This window comes from Hemitrygon akajei, chromosome 3 (genome assembly GCF_048418815.1).
Source record: "Hemitrygon akajei chromosome 3, sHemAka1.3, whole genome shotgun sequence".
Classification (NCBI taxonomy): domain Eukaryota; kingdom Metazoa; phylum Chordata; class Chondrichthyes; order Myliobatiformes; family Dasyatidae; genus Hemitrygon; species Hemitrygon akajei.
The window spans coordinates 156,072,376-156,094,999 of NC_133126.1; the positions used below are offsets into that span (position 1 = coordinate 156,072,376).

Consider the following 22,624-nt stretch of genomic DNA (forward strand, 5'->3'; position numbering starts at 1 on the left):
TACTACTGCTGACTGAGTAAGTGCAGAAGACCAAATGAAACATGATCCAGGAAGACGGAAAACAGACAGGTGGCATTATTACTGTTTAGAAAGAACGAGAAGGACATTAACCAAAAGACTCCTGCATGCTGAATGGATGTGTAATTTGCAAGTTTCTGAAGAAGCCAACTGAAACGACCTGGAGCTTCATGCACGGGTACATGAAGTGGTCATAGTAGAGTCTTACGTAGGGTAACTGGGTGTGCTGTACTGCTGCCACAAATCAACAAAGTGCATGACATACAAGGCAGTGTAACAAATGCAATATAGATTAAGGATTGTTTTCAATGCATGTAGGACACGGGTAGGTGTGAAGGAGGAGTGCCAGTGGTTGGGATTGCAAGCCCGAGGAATAAATAATTCAACGAATTAACAGGGACCTAGTCCAAGTCAGTTTCTGATGCCGGTTTAGGACCCAGTATCATCACATGTACTGATGTGCAGTGCAGATATTTACTTTGCATGCCATCTGTACAGACCACTTCATTACAACATTGCATTGAGGTAGTGCAAGGGAAAGCAATTACAGCAGAATAAAGTGTTACAGTTGCAGAAGTGCAGTGCAGGCAGGTAACAAGGTGCTAGGCCATAACAAGGCAGGTTGTGACGTCAAGAGTCCAGTTGACCATCCACCTTTAAATTTCACAGAGGCAGATGAGATTGCCTGTTTATGCAGACATTACATATTGTTTGCCATTGGAATAACACCTGGAGTTCTGTGTGTGTTAGGTGTTAAAGAGGAACCAGAACCCAAATTGCAAATACAGCTGAACCAGGATGAAAGCCTCCACCTTCCAACTCATTTGGGAAAATAAACTACGAATGGATTGCCCAGCACCAAAAGCAGTGCCACATTGTAACCTAAGTTACGGGCGAATGTACTTCTTATATTTCTAAGCTGTGAAGAATCCTACTGTTAATTTCTATATTCTAATGTCAGAAAAAACAGAATGGAGAAATTCAGAAACCTCAACTGCTGCCTTTGCTCTTTCAAACTCTTCCTCTGTTGACTGGTTTCGAGTTAGTAGTGCACTTCCCCAACGTTGCTCCTTGGTCATCCGATTCTAGTGTGTTACAGGGACACAAAATTAGAACTTACATATATGCTGTAAATAAAAAAAACTATTTTAAAAACATGCACTTTTTAAAGATTTACATAATATTTAAATTGACTGTCATAAGCAATGTAATTATTAACTTAGGGAAGCACAGTAGAAACTAAATTCTAAGTTAAAGGACATCTTCAGAAGTGTACAGTACAAGAGATCCTTCAACACACAATGTCTGTGCTGACAGTGGTGTCAACTTAATCTAATCCTATTTACTTGCATGTTTATATCACTCCGTCCCTTGTCTTTCTAAATGCCTTTTAAATGCCACTATAACATCTGCTTCCATCACCTGCCCAGCAACATATCCTAGGCACCTTCCACACTGTGTGAAAGAAATGCATTCAAATCCCCTTTAAACTTTGCCCCTTTCACCGCAATGTCAATACAACCAAGGAACTGATTGTTGACTTCAGAAGAGGAAAACCAATGTTCCGTGAGCCAGCACTCAAAGGATCAGAGGTGGAGAGGGTCAGTAACTTTAAATTCCTGGGTGTCACTATCTCAGAGGACCCTCCTGGATCCATCATATAACTGTGAAGAATGCACAACAGCAACTCCACTTCCTCAGGAGTCTGCAGAGATTCAGCATGTCATCGAAAACCTTGGGAAATTTCTACAGATGTGTGGTGGAAAGTGTGCTGACTGGCTACATCACAGCCTGGTAAGGGAACACCAACACCTTGCAGCGGAACATCCTACAAGAGGTAGTAGATCTGGCCTGGTACATCATGGGTAAAACCCACCCAACCAATGAGCACATCTACATAAAACGTTGCCATAGAAAAGCAGCATCCATCATCAAAGCACCCCAGCACCCAGGCCATTCTTTTTTCTTGCTGCTGCCATCAGGTAGAAGGTATAGGAGCCTCAGGACTCGCACCATCAGGTTCAAGAACAGTTGCTACCCCTCAACGATCAGGCTCTTGAACAAAAGGGGACAGCTACACTCATTTAAGGACTCTGTTATATTGTTATTTAATGTTCATTATCTATTGCTATTTATTTGTATCTGCATTTGCACAGTTTGTTTGCAGTTAACAGTTACTGATGTTTACTGGTTACAGTTAACTGTTCTATAGATTTGCCAAGTATGTGCGCAGAAAAAGAAGCTTGGGGTTGTATGTGGTTACATGTATGTACTCTGATAATAAATTTCACTTTGAACTTCCAAGTCTATGCCCTCTAGTATTTGACATTTCCACCCTTTACCCATGCTTCTCAGTCAGGTCACCTCTCAGCCTTTGATGTTCCAGAGAAAACAATCCAAATTTGTCCAAGCTCTGCCGATAGCTAATGATCTCTAATCCAGGTAACATCTTGGTGAACGTCCTTTGCACCCTCTCCAAAGATTATACATCCTTCCCGTAATGTGACAATCAGAACCGCACCACATTGCAGACAATACTCTAAGTGTGACCTAACCAAAGTTTTTTTTACAGCTGCAACATGACTTCCAATTTCTATACTCAGTGCCCCGACCTATAAAGGCAAATATGCGGTACAACTTCCTTATCACTTTATGTATTTAACCACATTAAAAAAGTTTGGGAGGCAACCTATTTTTGAGTGAATGTAGTACTTAAAAGTTGCATGGCTGTTAGTGACTGTTAAGTAAAACTAAATTACAAGTATTCTGATTTTCTAATTAGAATATTTAATTAGCTAAAGAAGTAGAAAAAGACTATGAAACCAGCAGATTATTGTAAAAAAAACGCAGCTCATTCGCACCAGGCCGTTTGAAATTAGATCTCCTGCCCAAATACACTTCTGTTTGCAAGCAGCTAGTTCGTTTTTCCCCGAGTTCACCAAGGAGGCCAAGTGCAAATGAGGCCTGTTGTTAAAATTCCCAGATCTGAAACTTCAGAGGGTTATTAGCCATCCCACTCCAAAGCCACTGCAGAGTTAAAATTGACAGACAGATGTCAAAACCATCATCTAGTTTTGGCCACATGCCCTGAGAATGTCATTGTATATTTTTAAACACAAAATACCGCACAATGTTTGTTACACATTTTATTGAAATCTGTTCTTGATATACAATATAAATTTATGTTACCTGTGTTGTTGGTATCTGTTCCAGTTCTGTTGATGATGAATGTAATTCTGTTGCATTTTTACCTGTTACAGCCTCAGATTGGACCTTATTTTCTGTAGACCTGTAAGGTATCATAAATATTTTTATGGTTTCCATACTTAAATATTTGAGGCAGGTAACAATATGTACTTTCCAATGAAATAACAAGGTTACCAGTTATCTTTAGCCAGACGCTGGCTAAGATTTTCATCAGATACTATAAGAATCATCAAAAGAAGGCTGTAAACAATTTTCAAAGTAATGGAGTATTTTTTCAGTCATGAAGATTGAGTGAATTGCCTCAGTTCTTGACATATTGCAGGATAGCCAGTGAAAATTTATTTGGGACCTGCTGTGTATGGCAGAAATATTAATGAGTACTTTACATAAAATAAATTATCTTCATATATTATCTTCAGAATATATCTTCAAAATAATACTGCTTTAATTAGTTACCTATTTTTAATAGTTTTAGTTAAGTTTAGCTAATAGTTCCCAGGTCAAAGATTAGAACCTGTTAAAAATCAGTTATAGCCAGCAAAGCCCATCCTCAACTTTGTCATCTGTTAAGGAGGATTTAAAAATGACTATCTCACAGTACTGCCTGAAGCCTTGTTACTTCTAAAAGAGTACTTCCCTACTCTGGTATGCACAGTGCCAGTTAGCTAAATCCTCCAGGCAATGTTAAGTATGATGATGAGGGACCGTGGGCAGCAATTCCCTGCTGGAGGAATCAGTCCACAACACCAAAATTGAAGTACACAATTGAAATAAATTAACACATTGTTAAAGCTTTTAATAAATGTTAACTAAAATACACAAATATTTTAAAACATTAAGCTAAGGCGATATAATCTTTAATCTTTACTTTCTCATTTTTAGTCTGACAGTTCAGAGCTGATAATAAAGAGGTCTCGAAACCCGTGCCAGATCTAATATGGTGTGGTGTCCTTGACCTCCAGTGCTGACAATGAGAAATTTTAGCCAGAATAGGAGAGTGGGAAAATAAACTGATAGGTTCTACTCTCTAAATTGGTTATAGGGTACAAATTTCAGATGAGACAACTTACTATAAAAGTGCAGAGCTACTGTTCCTTAAATGGAATAGTGCAATGGTTCCAGTTGGAATCTGGTGTGATCCAGAACCCATATGTTCATGTAGATTTCTCATGATGAGGTAAATAACCATTTAAGAAATGACTTTGGTATTGTAATTACAGCTCAAATAAATTTAATGCTGGCAATGACAAATATCAAGTCTTTCTTTTGCCATTTAACTTGGACAAAGGTCTTATGTCTTTATATTTATAGTGTTTTTGTTTGGAAACATAGAAAACCCACAACACAATACAGGCCCTTTGGCCCACAAAGCTGTACCGAACATGTCCCGACCTTAAACTACCTAGGCTTTACCCATAGCCCTCCATTTTTCTAAGCTCCACGTAGCCATCCAGGAGTCTCTTAAAAGACCCTATTGTATCCGCCTCCACCACCGCCACTGGCAGTCCATTCCACACACTCACCACTCTCTGCGTAAAAAAACTTAACCCTGACATCTCCTCTGTACCTGCTTCCAAGCACCTCTCCTGCCAGCCATTTCAGCCCTGGGGAAAAGCCTCTGACTATACACACAATCAATGCCTCTCATTATCTTGTACACCTCTATCAGGTCGCCTGTCATCCTCCGTCACTCCAAGGAGAAAAGGCCAAGTTCATTCAACCTGTTCTCATAGGGCATGCTCCCCAATCCAGGCAACATCCTTGTAAATCTCCTCTGCACTCTTTCTATGGGTTATACGTCCTTCCTGTAGTGAGGTGAACAGAACTGAGCACAGTACTCTAAGTAGGGCCTGACCAGGGTCCTATATAGCTGCAACATTACCTCTCCGCTCCTAAACTCAGTCCCATGATTGATGAAGGCCAATGCACCATAGGCCTTCTTAACCACAGAGTCAACCTGCGTAGCAGCTTTGAGTGTCTTATGGACTTGGACCCCAAGATCCCTCTGATCCTCCACACTGCCAACAGTCCTACCATTAATGCTATACTCTGCTATCATATTTGACCTACCAAAATGAACCACTCCACACTTATATGGGCTGAACTCCATTTGCCACTTCTTAGCCCAGTTTTGCATCCTACCAATGTCCCGTTGTAACCTCTGACAGCCCTCCACACTATCCACAACACCCTCAACTTTTGTGTCATCAGCAAATTTACTAACCCATCCCTCCACGTCGTCATCCAGGTTATTTATAAAAGTCACTAAGAGTAGAGGTCCCAGAACAGATCCCTGAGGCACACCACTGGTCACTGGCTTCCATGCAGAATATGACCCATCTGCAACCACTCTTTGCCTTCTGTGGGCAAGCCAGTTCTGGATCCACAAAGCAATGTCCCCTTGGATCCCATGCCTCCTTACTTTCTCAATAAGCCTGCATAGGGTACTTATCAAATGCCTTGCTGAAATCCATATACACTACATCTACTGCTCTTCCATCATCAATATGTTTAGTCACATCCTCAAAAAATTCAATCAGGCTTGTAAGGCACGACCTGCCTTTGACAAAGCCATGCTGACTATTCCTACTCATACTATGCCTCTCCAAATGTTTATAAATTTTGCCTCTCAGGATCTTCTCCATCAACTTACCAACCACTGAAGTAAGACTCACTGGCCTATAACTTCCTGGGCTATCTCTACTTCCTTTCTTGAATAAGGGAACAACATCCGCAACCCTCCAATCCTCCGGAACCTCTCCCGTCCTCATTGATGATGCAAAGATCTTTGCCAGAGGCTCAGCAATCCCCTCCCTCACTTCCCACAGTAGCCTGGGGTACATCCCATCCGGTCCCAGTGACTTATACAACTTGATGCTTTCCAAAAGCTCCATCACATCCTCTTCCTCAATATCTACATGCTCAAGCTTTTCAGTCCACTGCACGTCATCCCTACAATCGCCAAGATACATTTCCGTAGTGAATACTGAAGCAAAGTATTCATTAACTACCTCTGCTATTTCCTCCAGTTCCATACACACTTTTCCACTGTCACACTTGATTGGTCCTATTCTCTCACTCTTACCCTCTTGCTCTTCACATACTTGTAGAATGCCTTGGGGTTTTCCTTAATCCTGTCTGCCAAGGCCTTCTCATGGCCCCGTCTGGCTCTCCTAATTTCATTCTTAAGCTCCTTCCTGCTAGCCTTATAATCTACTAAATTCCTATCATTATCTAGTTATTTGAACCTTTAGTAAGCTCTTCTTTTCTTCTTGAATAGATTTACAAGAGCCTTTGTACACCATGGATCTTGTATCCTACCATCCTTTCCATGTCTCATTGGAACGTATTGTACCTACTCAGAACCCCACGCAAATATCTCCTTAACATTTGCCACATTTCTTCCATACATTTCCCTGAGAACATCATTTTCAATTTATGCTTCCAAGTTCCTACCTGATAGTCTCATATTTCCCCTTACTCCAATTAAACATTTCCCTAACTTGTCTGTTCCTATCCCTCTCCAATGCTATGGTAAAGGAGATAGAATTGTGATCACTATCTCCAAAATGCTCTCCCACTGAGTGATCTGTCACCTGACCAGGTTCATTTCCCAATACAAGATCAAGTACAGCCTCTCCTCTTGTAGGCTTATCTACATATTGTGTCAAGAAACCTTCCTGAACACACCTAACAAACTCTACCCCATCTAAACCCCTCACTCTAGGGAGATGCCAATCAATATTTGGGGAATTAAAATCTCCCACTACAACAACCCTGTTATTATTACTCCTTTCCAGAATCTGTCTCCCTATCTGCTCCTCAAAGTCCCTGTTACTATTGGGTGGTCTATAAAAAACACCTAGTAGAGTTAATGACCCCTTCCTATTCCTAACTTCCACCCACAGAGACTCCGTTGACAACCCCTCCATGACTTCCTCCTTTTCTGCATCCGTGACACTATCACTAATCAACAGTGCCACGCCTCCACCTCTTTTGCCCTCCTCCCTATCCTTTCTGAAACATCTAAAGCCTGGCACTTCAAGTAGCCATTCCTGCCCCTGCACCATCCAAGTCTCAGTAATGGCCACAACATCATAGTTCCAAGTACGATTCATGCTCTAAGCTCATCCATTTTATTCATAATACTCCTCGCATTAAAATAGACACATCTCAAACCATCAGTCTGAGCGCGTCCCTTCTCTATCACCTGTCTATCCTCCCTTTCACACTGTCTCCAAGCTTTCTCCATTTCTGAGCCAACCTCCCTTTCCTCCGTCACTTCAGTTCGGTTCCCAACCCGCCAGCAATTCTAGTTTAAACTCTCCCCAATTTTTGTGTTCTTTATCTTATTGTGTTTCTTGTGTGCTGCATCAGATCTGAAGTAACAATTATTTCATTCTCGTTTACACTTGCGTACAGGAAAGGAAATTAAACAATCTTGAAATATCAATAAAATAAATAAAGTTGCTGCCCTCACCCCCTTACTTGATAATGAATTAATTTCATTAAAGAAACAAATACATTACATGTTGAAAGTACAATGCAGATCAGTTAGCACTCTTAGAGTGAACATTATCCAGCGTTAAAATGGCAACTAACAAGCTGCTGGAGGAACTTAGTGGGTCAAGCAGCACCTATGAGGCAAAGGCTAGGTCAAAGTTTTGGGACACGACCCTGCATCAGAACTCCCTTCTTTTGCCTCTACAGATGTTGCTTGACCTGCTCTGTTCCTCCAGCAATTTGGTTATTTTCACTCCGGATTCCAGCATCTGTAGTCTTTTGTAATAGTTGTCCATCATTACATCTTCTAATATCCCTCAAGCCAAGACTTTAACACAATCTTTATGTGCAACTTTAGTTTTTCCAGAAATATTTTAAAATATTATTGAAAATATATTTTGTCACCTCACTTTCCTTCCAATACTGACAGAGTTAACATTGGAAATTTTGCAACATCATGGTTCTAAAATGTGCTTCCTGGATACTGAACTTCTTTCACATTTCATTTATTTCATTTATTTTGCATCTGCATAATAGTTATGCTGTAAAATGCTTTTAACATGCATTGAATTAATGTTTTTACACATTAGTAACAAAATTTGAATTTAATATGAACTTTACTGAACCTCTTAATAAACATTATACATTGTATTTTACCTTAACTTTACACTTGGGGGCCTGTTGTACTTCTTTTTTATTTAGAGATACAGTGTGGAACCGGCCTTTCCAGCCCTTCGAGCCGTACCTCCCAACAACCCCCGACAACCCTTGATTTAACACTAATCACGGGGCAATTTACAATGACCAATTAACCTACTAACTGGTGTGACTTTGGACCGTGGGAGGAAACCAGGGCTTGGCAGGTATTGAAGACACTGCTGGTATATTTTTGCAGTGAAGTGCTCTCCAAGATGACTCTCTTTAATCTCTGCCATGATCCCCACATGAGCATGATTCTGACGACCAACTGCCCACCCCAGTGGTTCATTATGACTCGTGTAGCCCAGTACACCCACTTCCTCCAATATCCTGACCCAACTTTCATGGTCCTGATCATTCCCCGCCTGCAATGGTCTCCCCTCACTGCAAACCACACCACACCCCCAACCCCAAACTCTGCGTTGGCCCTTTAAGGTGCAGCAGGGGCCATTGCACAAAATAGATGTGGGAGGTCCAAACACTGTTTTTGGTGGGCCTTCCTGTCACTGAAGAATTTATAGACCCCACAACTTTAATGGGTCTTATTTAGGAAATCTGTAAGTGTAGTCAATGAGCAAGGAAGTACATGTAAGAAATAGAGTTATAATGAGAGAATTTTAATGTTCACATATTGAGGGAGAAGTAGAAAAAGGAAACATTTCCACAATACAGTGGATTCCAGTCAATTCTCTATGGGTTGAGTTAAGAAATGGTAAGGGTACATTGCCAATGGCAGTTGTATACAGGCCTCCAAACAGCAGCCGGGAGTGGATTACAAATTACAGCGGGAGATAGAAACGGCGTGTCAGAAAGGCAATGTCATGATAACTGCTGGGGATTTTAACATGAAAGTGGATTGGGAAAACCAGGCCGGTACTGGACCTCAAGAGAGAGAACTTATACAATGTCTAAGGGATGGCTTTTTAGAACAGCTTGTTGTTTAGCCCACTTGGGGATTGGGTGTTGTGCAATGATCCAGAGGTGATAAGAGAGCTTAAGGTTAAGGAACACTTAGGGAACAGTGATCACAATAGGATCTAGTTCACATTGAAATTTGAGAGGGAAAAAGTAAAATCCAGTACGCCAGTATTTCAGTGGAATAAAGGTAATTACAATGGCATGAGAGGGGAACTGGCCGAAGTTGACTGGAAAGGGACATTTGCAGGAAGGACAGCAGAGCAGCAATGGCTGGGGTTTCTGTGAAAAGTGAGGGTAGTGCTAGACAGATATATTCCAAATAAGAAAAAATTTTAGAATGGAAGAAGGACTGACAAGTGAAGTCAGAGCCAAAGTAAAAGCAAAAGAGAGGGCAATCAAGGAAGCCAGAGATAGTGGGAAGATAGAGGATTGGGAAGCTTTTAAAAACTTGCAGAAGGAAACCAAGAAGGTCATTAGGAAGGAAAAGATGAATTATGAAAGGAAGCTGATGACTAATATCAAAGAAGATATTAAAAGCTTTTTTTAAGTATATAACAGGTAAAAGAGAATTGAGGGTAGATATAGGACCAATACAAAATGACGCTGGAGATATTATAATGAGAGACACAGAGATGGCAGAGGAACTGAATGCGTATTTTGCGTCAGTCTTCACAGTGGAAGACATCTGCAGTACACTGAATATTCAAAATTGTCAAGGAAGTGAAGTAGATGGAGTGAAAATTGCGACTGAGAAGGTCCTCAGGAAGCTTAATGGTCTGAGGGTGAATAAATCTCCTGGACTTGATGGAATGCACCCTTGGGTTCTGAAGGAAGTAGCTGGAGAGATTGTGGAGGCATTAACAATGATCTTTCAAGTATCAATAGATTCTAGCATTGTACCGGATGACTGGAAAATTGCTCGTTACTTCGCTATTTAAGAAGAGTGGGAGGCAGCAGAAAGGAAACTATAGACCTGTTAGCCTGACATCAGTGGTTGGAAAGTTGTTGGAATCGATTGTTAGGAATGAGCACATGACAAGATAGGCCAAAGCCAGCATGGTTTCCTGAAAGGAAAATCCTGCCCAACAAATCTACTGCAATTCTTTGAGGAAATTACAAACAGGGTAGACAAAGGAGATGCAATAGACGTGTTGTACTTGGATTTTCAGAAGGCCTTTGACAAGGTACTGCACATGAGGCTACTTAACAAGATAAGAGCCCATAAAATTACAGGGAAGTTACCAGTGTTGGTGGAGCACTGGCTGGTCGGCAGAAAACAAGGGAGTGGGAATAAAGGGACCCTATTCTGGCTGGCTGCCGGTTACCAGTGGAGTTCCACAGGGGTCGGTTTTGGGACTGCTGCTTTTTACGATGTATGGCAATGATTTGGGCTACAGTATTAATGGATTTGTGGTTAAGTTTGCCAATGATAGGTGTTGGAGTAGGTAGTGTTGAGGAAACAGAGAGCCTACAATGAGACTTAGATAGTTCAGGGGAATGGGCAAAGAAGTGGCAAATGAAATACAATGTTGGAAAGTGTATGGTCATGCACTTTGGTGGAAGAAATAAACAGGTAGACTATTATTTAGATGGAGAGAGAATTCAAAATGCTGAGATGCAAAAGGACTTGGGAGTCCTTGTGCAAGATACCCTAAAGGTTAACCTCCAGGTTGAGTCAGTTATGAAGAAGGCGAATGCAATGTTGGCATTCATTTCTAGAGATACAGAATATAAGAGCACGGATGTGATGTCAAGGCTCTATAAGGCACTCGTGAGACCACACGGAGTATTGTGTGCAGTTTTGGACTCCTTATTTTAGAAAGGATATACTGACATTGGAGAGGGTTCAGAGAAGATTCACAAGAAGGATTCCAGGAATGAAAGGGTTATCGTATGTGGAACGTCTGGCAGCTCTTGGGCTGTATTCCCTGGAGTTCAGGAGAACGGAGATTTTCATAGAAACATTCCGAATGTTAAAAGGCATAAACAGATTAGATATGGCAAAGTTATTTCCCATGGTAGGAGATTCTACGTCACGAAGGCACAACTTCAGGATTGAAGGACGTCCATTTAGAACTGAGATGTGGAGAAATTGCTTTAGTCAGAGGGTGGTAAATCTGTGGGATTTGTTGCCTCAAGCAGCTGTGGAGGCGAAGTCATTGGGTGTATTTTAGGCAGAGATAGACAGGTTCTTGATTAGCTAGGGCATCAAAGGGTATGGGGTGAAGGCAGGGGAGAGGGGATGACTGGAAGAATTGGATCAGCCCGTGATTGAATGGTGAGGCAGACTCGATGGGCTGAATGGCCTACTTCTGCTTCCATATATTATGGTCTTACTGTCAACTGGGACACACTGGGACCAGTACATCTTTGACATAATAACAGAACTGCCCCAAGGAGCTGAAATTTCATGGAAATAGCTAAAAAGATATTTTTAAAAAAGGCAAACAGAGTAACAAATTATTTATCTAAATAAAATACAGAACAAATTAGAACACTATCCAGCCCTGTGGATGACTGATTCCAGGCCGGTGTTGCGAATTGAGGCGTTGCGGGAAACGGAACATCAGCATTTTGCTGTGGCGGATGTATGGAAAAGTGACGCGGCAGATAGTCAGTCTCCCATTTCACTGTAGAAATGGGTGATACCTCTCTATGTGGGGGAGGGAGAGGGGGGAGAGGGGAGAGAGAGAGACACTGTGGAATGTCAAACTGTCAGGTAAACAGTAGTTTCTGTTGACTGCAGATCATGGTCTCTCTTTGGGAACTTTGCTGTTGCTTGGTGGGTGGTGGGTCCTAATGCTTTTTGCTGAAATGGGTGGGGGTGGGGGAAGGTTGATGCTTGCTGCTGCTTGGGTGGGGGAGAGGGGGCTTTGGGGTTCTAACATTTTCCTTTCGTTCATTCTTTTGAGGTTCTGTTTCTCGTGAGTGCAAAGACAAGTCTTTCAGGTTGTATACTGTATACATTCTCTGATAGTAAATGGAACCATCTGAACCAATAGTACTACTGCATTATAAAAACTGTATTTGTTGCTAATAGTCAATGGAGAAATTCATCTAGTGTATGTTGCCACTTATTTTAGATTCACTGTAAGTGAACAACAAGCACGAACAGCAAGTGGAGTTAAAGGACGGCCTTCACACAATGCTATCAATGATTGCACCCTCCAAATCTTCATTCTCATTGTAACAGTCAAGATATCGTTGATACCTTCAGATTCTTCTAACTTGTTGAAGCAGTGAAATAATTTCATTTTCACTCCCAGCCATTTCTGGCATTTCCAAGTGTGAACACTTGAAACCGAGGTGAGCAGAATAATTCTGAACAGACTTACTGCTTATTTCTCACCAGTTATCAGAGACAAAAGTCACTGCTGTTTGAACACAAACACACACGGCTGATGCTATTTAACAACTATTCGTTCTAAACACAGTGTAACATCTAATGGCTACGCAAGTGCATGCAACTGATACTAGTTGTAAACCTGTTCAGCAACTCACAATCAGCAACTGACAAAGAAAGGTCTGACCTAGCAGCGATATTAAAAGATCTTGATTGAAAGTATGCCCTATCTCCAGATCCAAGTATATATAATAAGCGTATTGAAATCCAATCCAAGTATAATCTTCTGCTGACTTACCCAATTGAACGACAGCTGTTGAGAGATAAAACTCAATTTTACATTCACGGGGATAGAACTGGTAGTTTATTAGCCAATCGCTTAAAATCTTTTACAGTTAATCGTCAAATCACAGAAATTTTTAAAGGTAATGGAACTAAGACATCCAACCATTCTGAAATTAACAATGTATTTAAAGACTTTTACCTTAAGTTGTATCAGTCTGACTCTTCTTCACATGATACCTATATGAATGCTTTTTTCAGTAATATCAACATTCCTACATTGTCTGCTGATAGTCTAACACAGTTAGATCAGCCTATTTCCAATGAAGAAGTGGCTGAGGCTATACGTGCTCTACATTCTGGTAAGACCCCAGGACCTGATGGCTTTCCTGGGGAGTTTTATAAAACTTTCACTATGTTACTTACACCTTATTTATCCTCTGTTTTATCAGAGTCCTTTAAATCAGGTAAACTCCCTCAATCTTTTTATGAAGCTTTTATTTCTCTTATTCTTAAAAAAAAATAAAAATCTAGCTGAATGTTCTTCATACAGACCGATTTTTTTATTAAATGTTGATGCAAAAATTTTAGCCAAAATCTTAGCTCGAAGACTTGAAAATATTCTACCATCTATTATATCACATGACCAGACAGGATTTATTAAAAATCGTTACTCACATTTTAATATACGTCGGTTATTGAATGTGATATATTCACCATCCAAAAAATATCAGAGTGTATATTATCCTTAGATGCAGAAAAAGCCTTTGATAGGATTGAGTGGAATTATCTTTTTAAGACCTTAGAAAAGTTTAATTTTGGGCCTAATTTTATTCGTTGGGTTAAATTAATCTACTTGTCTCCTACCACTCAGGTTATTACTAACTCCCAAATTTCTAAGCCCTTTAATTTACAGCGGGGAACTAGACAAGGATGTCCTCTTAGTCCTTTACTTTTTGCTTTAGCTATAGAACCCTTAGCAATAGCACTTCGAGAATCTAAGGACATTTCTGGTATACTAAGGGAAGGTATGTCTCATAAAATTTCATTATACGCTGATGATATTTTACTTTTTATCTCTAACACTGAAACTTCTTTACCTTTGGTTCTTTCTTTAATCTCCCAGTTTAGTTCTTTTTCAGGATATAAGCTGAACCTACATAAAAGTGAGCTATTTCCTTTAAATTACCTAATGTCATCAAATGCCAAATTTCCGTTCAAAGTTGTTACAAGTCAATTTATATATCTAGGTGTAACAATTACTAAAAACTTCAAGAATTTATTTAAAGAAAACTTGAACCCCTTATTGAATTATGTGAAAAAGATGCTTTCTAAATGGTCCCCTCTTTCTTTATCCCTAATTGGCCGAATTAATTTGATTAAAATGAAGATTCTTCCTAAATTTTTATATCTTTTTCAGGCCTTACCTATTTTTATTCCTAAGACGTACTTTGATTCTTTAGATTCAATTTTAACCCCTTATATTTGGAATAATAAACAAGCTCATTTAAGTAAAGTTTACTTACAAAGAAATAAAGAGATGGGTGGACTAGCCCTACCCAATTTTAGGTTTTACTATTGGGCTGTCAATATAAGGAATATTACTTTCTGGTCCTATTATATTTATCGTAAAGATTATGGGTCATGGGTCTCCTTAGAAGTTAATTCTGTAAAAAATTCCTCTATTGTCTCTCTTCTTGGATCATACTCTTCTTTTTCAGCAAATAAAACAACAGATAACATAATTGTTAAGCAAACTTTAAGGATCTGGTCTCAATTTAGAAAATTTTTTGGTTTAGTGAATTTTTCATTATCATCTCCCATTCTCCTTAATTATTTTTTTTTTATCCCTTCCATGACTGATAAAGTCTTTAAAGATTGGGATGAATTAGGTATTAAGTGTTTTTGGGACCTGTTTATCTCAGGATCTCTTGCTTCATTTGACCAATTGTCAAATAAATTAGTACTCCCAAAATCACATTTTTACAGATACCTTCAAATTAGAGATTTTCTACGTTTCCAATTAGCTACTTTTCCTATAGGTCCTGACAAAAATTTACTGGATGATCTTTTAAATTTAAAACCTTTTGTCAATGGTTCTATTACCGGTATCTATAACTTGTTGATTGATTCTAGACAAGACTTTTTAGATAAAATAAAAAAAGCTTGGGAGGATGACCTAAATTGTCAGATTTCTGATGATAGATGGAATAAAATTCTTAAACGGGTTAATAAATCATCTTTCTGTGCTCGTCATTCTCTTCTACAATTTAAAGTGGTTCATAGAGCTTACATTTCTAAACAGAAGCTCTCCAGTTTTTACCCGAATGTTTCTCCACTTTGTAATAAATGCAACTCTGCTGATGCCTCTTTAATTTATATGTTTTGGTTTTGCCCTACAATTGAAAAGTTTTGGCGGGAAGTATTTCATACCTTCTCTCAACTTTTTAGGGTCCAATTTGATCCAAATCCCCTTACTGCCTTGTTTGGTATTATTGCAAATGAAGATATAACTTTAAATACTCCTAACCTACAGGTTTTAGTTTTTACCTCTCTTTTAGCAAGAAGAGCAATCTTGCTTAAATGGAAGGAGTTTACCCCTCCTACACATCTTCAATGGCTACGTGATATTATGTCGTATTTAAATTTAGAAAAGATCCGCTGCTCAGTCTTAAATTCAAAACAATCTTTTTATGATATTTGGGGACCTTTCCTAAATTACTTTTCCAATTTATAAAGTTTAACAGTGCACAGACTTTTATGTATATTTTTATCTTCTCTTCTTAAGTGAATATGTTTTTTTTTTCTAATTATCCATTGTCATCCATCAGCTTTTTTCTTTGGTAGTTGGTAGGGGGTTGACTTTTTTTTATGTATATAAAAAATTTCTTTTATAATGTATGACCTATCTTTAAATTTTTGATTACAGAGTGGTATACCTTTATGTGTTATGCTATAACATTTTGATCAATTTTATTACAATATATGAATGTACACAAGTTATGTTGAGATGTATCTATGTGTTGCACTCTGTAATCTTTTTTTTCTGAATAAAAATATTGTAAAAAGAAAAGAAACTTGTTCAGCAACTCACAATCCTGCTCCAGTTAAGCAACATAGTGTCCCAAATAAACAAAGGGAATAAAAGCAATGTTCTCAATTCATTTTTGTTCTTTAAGAGTTGTCCCAAATTAAGTGACTCCCCAGATTAACAGAGGGCCTAATTAACTGGAACCCATTGTATATGCAAATAGTTTCCTTTTTTTTAAACAAGAGGAAGAAATTCACCCATCATATGGACTGAATATGTGATGTAGTTAGGTGCAGGACAGGGACAGACTGAGAGTATCTGCTTCAGAAATTTCAGAATACAGTAAAACATACAACAGTAAACTATATTTTTAGCATATAAAATTGAGGACCAATATGTATCCAAAGTGTTTGAGAATCAACAAGGGAACAGACAATATTAGGTGTACTGAGATAACTCCAATATTAGTTAGTATCTTTCTACTAGTATGTGGCCCAGTTTTAAACCAGAATCCAGCTGGTTTAGTCAACAGGAGTCAGTGGACTTTTGCCATGGAATGTGTGACAATTAGAAAGCTTATTGTGAAGTTCAAATCAAATTAATAAAATCTTAAGATTAATGCTGGCCCAGTTAGAAAATAAGTTCCAATAAAATCTGGAACTTTTGTTTAATAAGGATGTGGCTGCATGATCAACTAGATTTTAAGACCATTATTAATGGATTTTTGTGGGTAAACTGATCAAACGATGCCGAATAAAGGTACAGAGGAGGTCATGGACATTATTCATCTGATAAAACAGTGAACAGAATCTTAATTTTCTCTGTCTTGTCTTGTATACAGCTGGGTTTTGGTACGAAGTTAAACCAATCACAGGATAAGGACTATTTCATAAACATAAGAGATTCTGAAAATACTGGAAACCTTGAGCAGTGCACACCGAAGGCAGCAAGAACTCAGCAAGTTAGACAGTATCTATGGAGAGGGATAAACAGTCGACGATTCAGACTGAGACGCTTCATAAGGACCAGAAAGGAAGGGCGCAGAAGCCAGTTCAGAAGGTGGTACGAGGAATAGGAGGACAAACCGGCATGTGCTAGGTGAAACCAAGTGTGGGGGAAGGTGGGTGGGCAGGGGAGAGGGATGAAGAAGCTGGGAGGGGTCAGGTGGAACAGGTAAAGAGATGAAGTAGAAGGAATCTGATAAGAGAGCATAGTAGACCATGGAAGAAAGGGAAGGAGGAGGGGAACCAGAGTAGGGAATGGAAAAAGAGAGAAGGAGGGAGAAATTACTGCAAGTTGGAGAAATCAATGTTGTTGCCATCAGGTTGGAAGCTACCCAGATGGAATATGAGGTGTTGCTCCTCCAACCTGAGTTTGTCTCAGCATGGCAGTGAAGGACACGTCAGAATAGTAATAGGAAATCAAACAAAATGGATAGCTACCCGGAGATCCTCCTTTTTGCAACAGACAAGAGCAAAGCTATTTCACATATTGATTCCACTTAATCACAAATGTGGTTCAACTGCTGTCAAAACTATGGGAAGGAGTGTGCAACATTGAGTTGAGATGTTCATGCCTCATGTTGCCAAGGGCAATCATTTTAGAGTGATACTCTATTTTGATGAAAGAGGAGTGATTTCTTTTGAGATTAACATGCAGTTGATGGAGAATAAAATTACTGAAGATAACAGCGAGAAACAAAATCTCAGGTTTGCCGCAAACTTAAATTATTCACATATACTATGCAAGTTTGGTTAAAGTATTTGTTTAAAGATCTTGTTCAGATGTTCTACTTGTGTAAAAGATTTCACCCGCAAAGACATTTTGTAACATCATTTTCCCCTCTGAATGTGCTGGTGAATGTGATATGCATTCAGACCCGGTGCTGTTTGAATTAAAAATTACTGAACTTTAAGTTCTCTATTATGCAAGTGGCAAATAATAATATTGCAGGTTTCATATCAGAATGGATTCCGTCTGATTAGGGAACCTGAGCTTTCTCATGGAGCCAAGAACAAGTGAAAAGCTCAGATTATTTATCTCAGAGGCACGTGGTACCTTCCAGTCACAGGATTAGGTTGCAGCAATGAGAGACTAATAAGAAGAACATTTACCAGAGGAACTCCTGTGAAGCAATCCTGTTGGAACATCTCCTTTCCGTTACCCATTGTTCCTCAGGAGTCTTTGCACTCTGCAAATTCACTTCTTCCCACTTCTCTATACGTGGTGGGATACTAACTAAACAAAGTTGAAAAAAAACATTGTTATTGCCAGACAAGGGAATTAAAAAAAATTCCTTTCTTGGTTGACAAAGTATAAATCTTCAACATGTAAGCGGAGTAAGCTATTTTCAACAAAAATCATTAAAAATAATAGAAACAAGCAACTGTAGATTCTGTCAACTGAAGCAAAACCAAACTACAGGAAGAAAATTCAGAGGCTCGAAGTGTATCCGTGAAGGCAAAAGCGTGGTCGATGTTTTGAGTTGAGACCCTGCATCTGGACTATTTTTAACTTTTTATTATGCAATAGTTAAATCTTTATTTGTGTTCAATTAAGATCTTTTACTTTCTAATTAGAAAGGAAGTGAAAAGTTTGGCGCAAGTTGGTGGAAATGTCAAATATCAACAAGCACAGGCTTAAGCAAGAGGGTGAAGGTTTAGAGGAGATTTACTCAGAGAATGGTAGGTGCCTGGAACACTAAGAGGAGAGAGCGATGTTTAACGAATGTTTAGACAGACACATGAACAGGTAGGGAATGAAGGATATGGATTCCATGCAGGTAAATGGGATTAAATAGATCATCAGTACAGACATGGTAGACCTAAAGCCTATGGATAGGCTCTGGGGATTTTAGCACCATTTTTTTTTGCTCATGGCATTATTTAATCAGTTAATCTATTCTCAACAATAAAACAAATGTTAGAAATGCTCATTCTGGTCATCTCATTACAGGAAGGATGTGGATGCTATAGAAAGAGTGCAGAAGGTATTTACAAGGATGTTGCTTGGATTGGAGAGCATGCCTTACAAAAATAGGTTGAGTGAACGGAGGATGAGAGGTGACATGATAGAAGTGTATAAGATGATGAGAGGCATCGATCGTGTGGCGAGCCAGAGGCTTTTCCCCAGGGCTGAATGGCTAACACGAAGGAGCATAGTTTTAAGGTGCTTGCAAGTAGGTACAAGGGGGATGTCAGGGGTAAGTTTTTCCACACAGAGAGTGGTGGGTGCGTGGAATGCACTGCTGCCAAAGGATACAAAAGGGACTTTTAAGAGATTCTTTGGTACATGGAGCTTAGAAAAATAGAGGGCTAAGTGGTAGGGAAATTCTAGGCAGTTTCTAGAGCAGGTTACATGATCAGCACAACGTTGTGCTGTAGATTTTCTATGTTCTATTATCAGAGCTTGCATTTCAGATATACAATATGACCTTTATTTAGTACCGACACAAAAATGATGAATGAGGGTATAGATGGAGTGGAAAGTTGGGTGGAATATTAGCAAATGGAATTTAATTCTGACAAGTTATGTCAGGTTTGAAGTATCTGGGGAACTGGGACATGGATAGTATAATACTGAGGAATGTTGATGAACAGAGACTTACTTGGACTCCAACTCCACAATTCCCCTGAAAGTGAAGTGGGTCGACAAGGTGGTGAAGAGACCTACAGCATGTTTGTCTCCATTGGTCAGGGCATGGAATGCAAGTGTTGGAACATCGTGTTGCAACTTTACAAAGCACTGGTTAGACTGCACCTGAAGCACAGAGGGCAGCTCGGGTCATCAGGCCAAGGGAAGATGTCAATGTACTGGAGAGATTGGATAGGATGGACTTACACACTGTGGCCACTTTGTTAGGTACATCTGCTCATTAATGCAAATATGTAACACCCAATTATGTGGCAGCAACTCAATAAATAAAAGCATGCAGACATGGTCAAGAGGTTCAGTTGTTGTTCAGACCAAATATTAGAATGGGGAAGAAATGTAATGAAGTGACTTTAAACATGGTGTGATTGTTGGTGTCAGATGGGGTGGTTTGAGCATTTCAGAATCTGCTCATCTCCTGGGTTATTCCACACACAATAATCTCGAGAGTTTACAGGGAACGGTACCGAAACTAAACACATCCAATGAGTGGCAGTTCTCAAAGTTCAAAGAACATTTATTATCAAAGTATGTAAATATAAAGTATGTAAACTTTATACAACCTTGAGGTTTGTCCCCTTACAGGCAACCACAAAACAAAAAAAAAGAACGTATTAAAACATAAGAAGACCATCAAACACCACATGTGCAGACAGAGAAAAAAATGAGTTGTACAAACAATAAAAGGAAGCAAATAGCATTCAGAAGTGAAGTTCACAAAAGTGAGTTCACAGGCGCCCGTTAGTTGCTGTGGGTGAAGAAGCCTTGGTAATGAGAGAGGTCAGAGGAGAATGGTCAGACTGGTTCAAGCTGACAGGAAGGTGACAGTAACTCAATTAACCACAAATTACAACAGTGGTTTGCCAAAAAGCATCTCTGAATGCACAATACGTCAAACCTTGAAGTGGATGGACTAATGCAGCACAAAGATTGCTATTTTCCCTAAAGTGAAGGAGGCAGCTTACTGGCACCTTAAAACGACTTGCTTTGGGCAGATAGGCTTTGTCAGGTGGGTTGGCAGCTTATCGAGAAGGAAAACTCTCACCTCAAACCTCCACTGCCTTGTGGCTATACCCACTCACAGGGAAGGCTTTGGGAGTAAGCCCTGAGGAAAAATCTGGAGTTGGAGTCCCTAAGGCAGTCCTACACGTTGCTGGTAACAAACTGTATTGGCCTCCGCTGTTCCTTTGGATGCATCAACTGCATGGAAAAGGACAGCCTGTTACGTGGGCCACAGCTCGCTCTCCGTATCGTGCTACCCAGGCTTGCGTATCATATAGACAGCCAGGATACATCATCCATGGTCAGTAGAGGGCCACAAGATCAGGCAGATAGTCAAAATAATTTTCCTATGGCAGGGCTATCAAAACACGAGGGCGTAGATTTAAGGTGCAAGGAAGGAAATTGAGGGGATTTTTTCACAGCGCACAAAAGGAGGTAGATATGTAGAACACAGAGCCAGAAGAGATGGTTGAATCAGATACAGTTACTACATTTAAGAGGCATTCAGACAAACACTTAAATAGACAAGCCATAGAAGGGTACAAACCGAATGCAGGCAATTGGGATTAGTGCAGATGGACAAAAAGATCGGCATTGATGTGATAGGCCAAAGGACTTGTTTCTGTGCTGTATAATACTTACAATGCTAAATTAGTGAATTTAACATTTCAGGCCTGTTTCCATCAGGTCTGGTGCTTCAGATAAATGTTAATCCAAAATGCTAATTTCAATCAGTGCTGAGTTAGTCCTGGATTTTCTAGCCTAGAAATTGGGTCACTCTTGCACATATTTCAATGGAAAACATGCTGGACCTCTCTGATGATAACTTTCAGGTTGACTAACAGCTGCTGGGAGAACTACCTTGGCACATCCCATCCAAGCATGGCCACTATCTGCCTGATGCCAGTCATGCAATTACTGACACTGCAGCACTTTGGGTTGGGGGAGGGGAGGGAACTTAAAAACCTTTGTCCCGCCTGGCAGAATTAGGAACTGAGATGAAGTTGAGGGGCCATATCATCACATTAATGTCCCACACGCTTTGCTGTTCACTGATTGCAAGATATTTAATACTTCAATGAAGCTCCCTGCTTTTAAAGTAATCATATATGACAAGCACATAGTGATCACTGGACAGATCATCAGCACACAGCCTGCTGCAATTTCAAAATCAAAACAGTCAGTTCACCTCAGCGGGTGCATACAGATTGCAGAGTACCTCACCTCCCCAAATTAGTCCCTCCTCCACGCCTTTTTGGAATCAGAATCATATACCATGAAATTTGTTGTTTCGCGGGAGCAATAAAATGCAATACATACAATATACTATAAATTATAACAAAGAATACACACGCACACGTGGGGAGGGAGAGAGAGGGGGATGAGAGAGCGTGGGAGAGGGAGAGCGCGCCAGGGAGACAGAGAGTGAGGGAGAGCGAGAGAGAGAAAGAGTATATGCATGTGTCTTCAGGCTCCTATACCATCTGATGGTAGTAATGAGAAAAGGGTATGTCCTAGGTGGTGGGAGTCCCTAATGATGGATGCTGTAATGATTTTCTGGTGTTATACTGTGGCTGTAAGAGTTCTTTAAGCATGATAAATTAACTGCAGTTAACACATTAATGATGTGGCAGTTCCAAGTTCTACTTCAAGGTCCTGACTATAGCATGAAATTTTCATACATCTTTGACCAATTCTGAAACCCCTCACAATATGGGAGTAAATCTTGGCACTACACAGAGTACATATTTATTATGCTAAAGAGGGTGAACAATTTCTTGGTATCCGATTCTGATTTCAAGTATCTGCAGTAATTTCCTTTAGTTGTACTTTATGTTCAGTTACTTATTCCAGCATTTTCTCTGTCTAGTAAAACTAACTTTGTTTGTTTAGTAACAAAAAAGACTTACAATTTTAAGCTCCAATACTGCCCAAGAAATATACAAATATACATATTTCTACTATAAAGT

At 39.6% G+C, this 22,624-nt stretch overlaps 1 protein-coding gene across 7 annotated transcripts in view; it reads right to left on the reverse strand.

Moving 5' to 3' along the window:
- The window catches only part of pex5la (peroxisomal biogenesis factor 5-like a), a 171,855-nt gene that overhangs the window by 26,498 nt on the left and 122,733 nt on the right, over positions 1-22,624 (reverse strand). For 6 of the 7 annotated variants that reach the window (XM_073041136.1, XM_073041137.1, XM_073041134.1 and 3 more), the window contains 4 exons: positions 18,116-18,239; positions 12,987-13,001; positions 3,208-3,307; positions 1,008-1,103 (listed from right to left, as the gene is read on the reverse strand). In XM_073041136.1, the coding sequence (XP_072897237.1) occupies positions 1,008-1,103; positions 3,208-3,307; positions 12,987-13,001; positions 18,116-18,239 (335 nt within the window). The remainder of the gene's footprint in view (positions 1-1,007; positions 1,104-3,207; positions 3,308-12,986; positions 13,002-18,115; positions 18,240-22,624) is intronic. The other variant, XM_073041135.1, reaches the window with a different exon arrangement.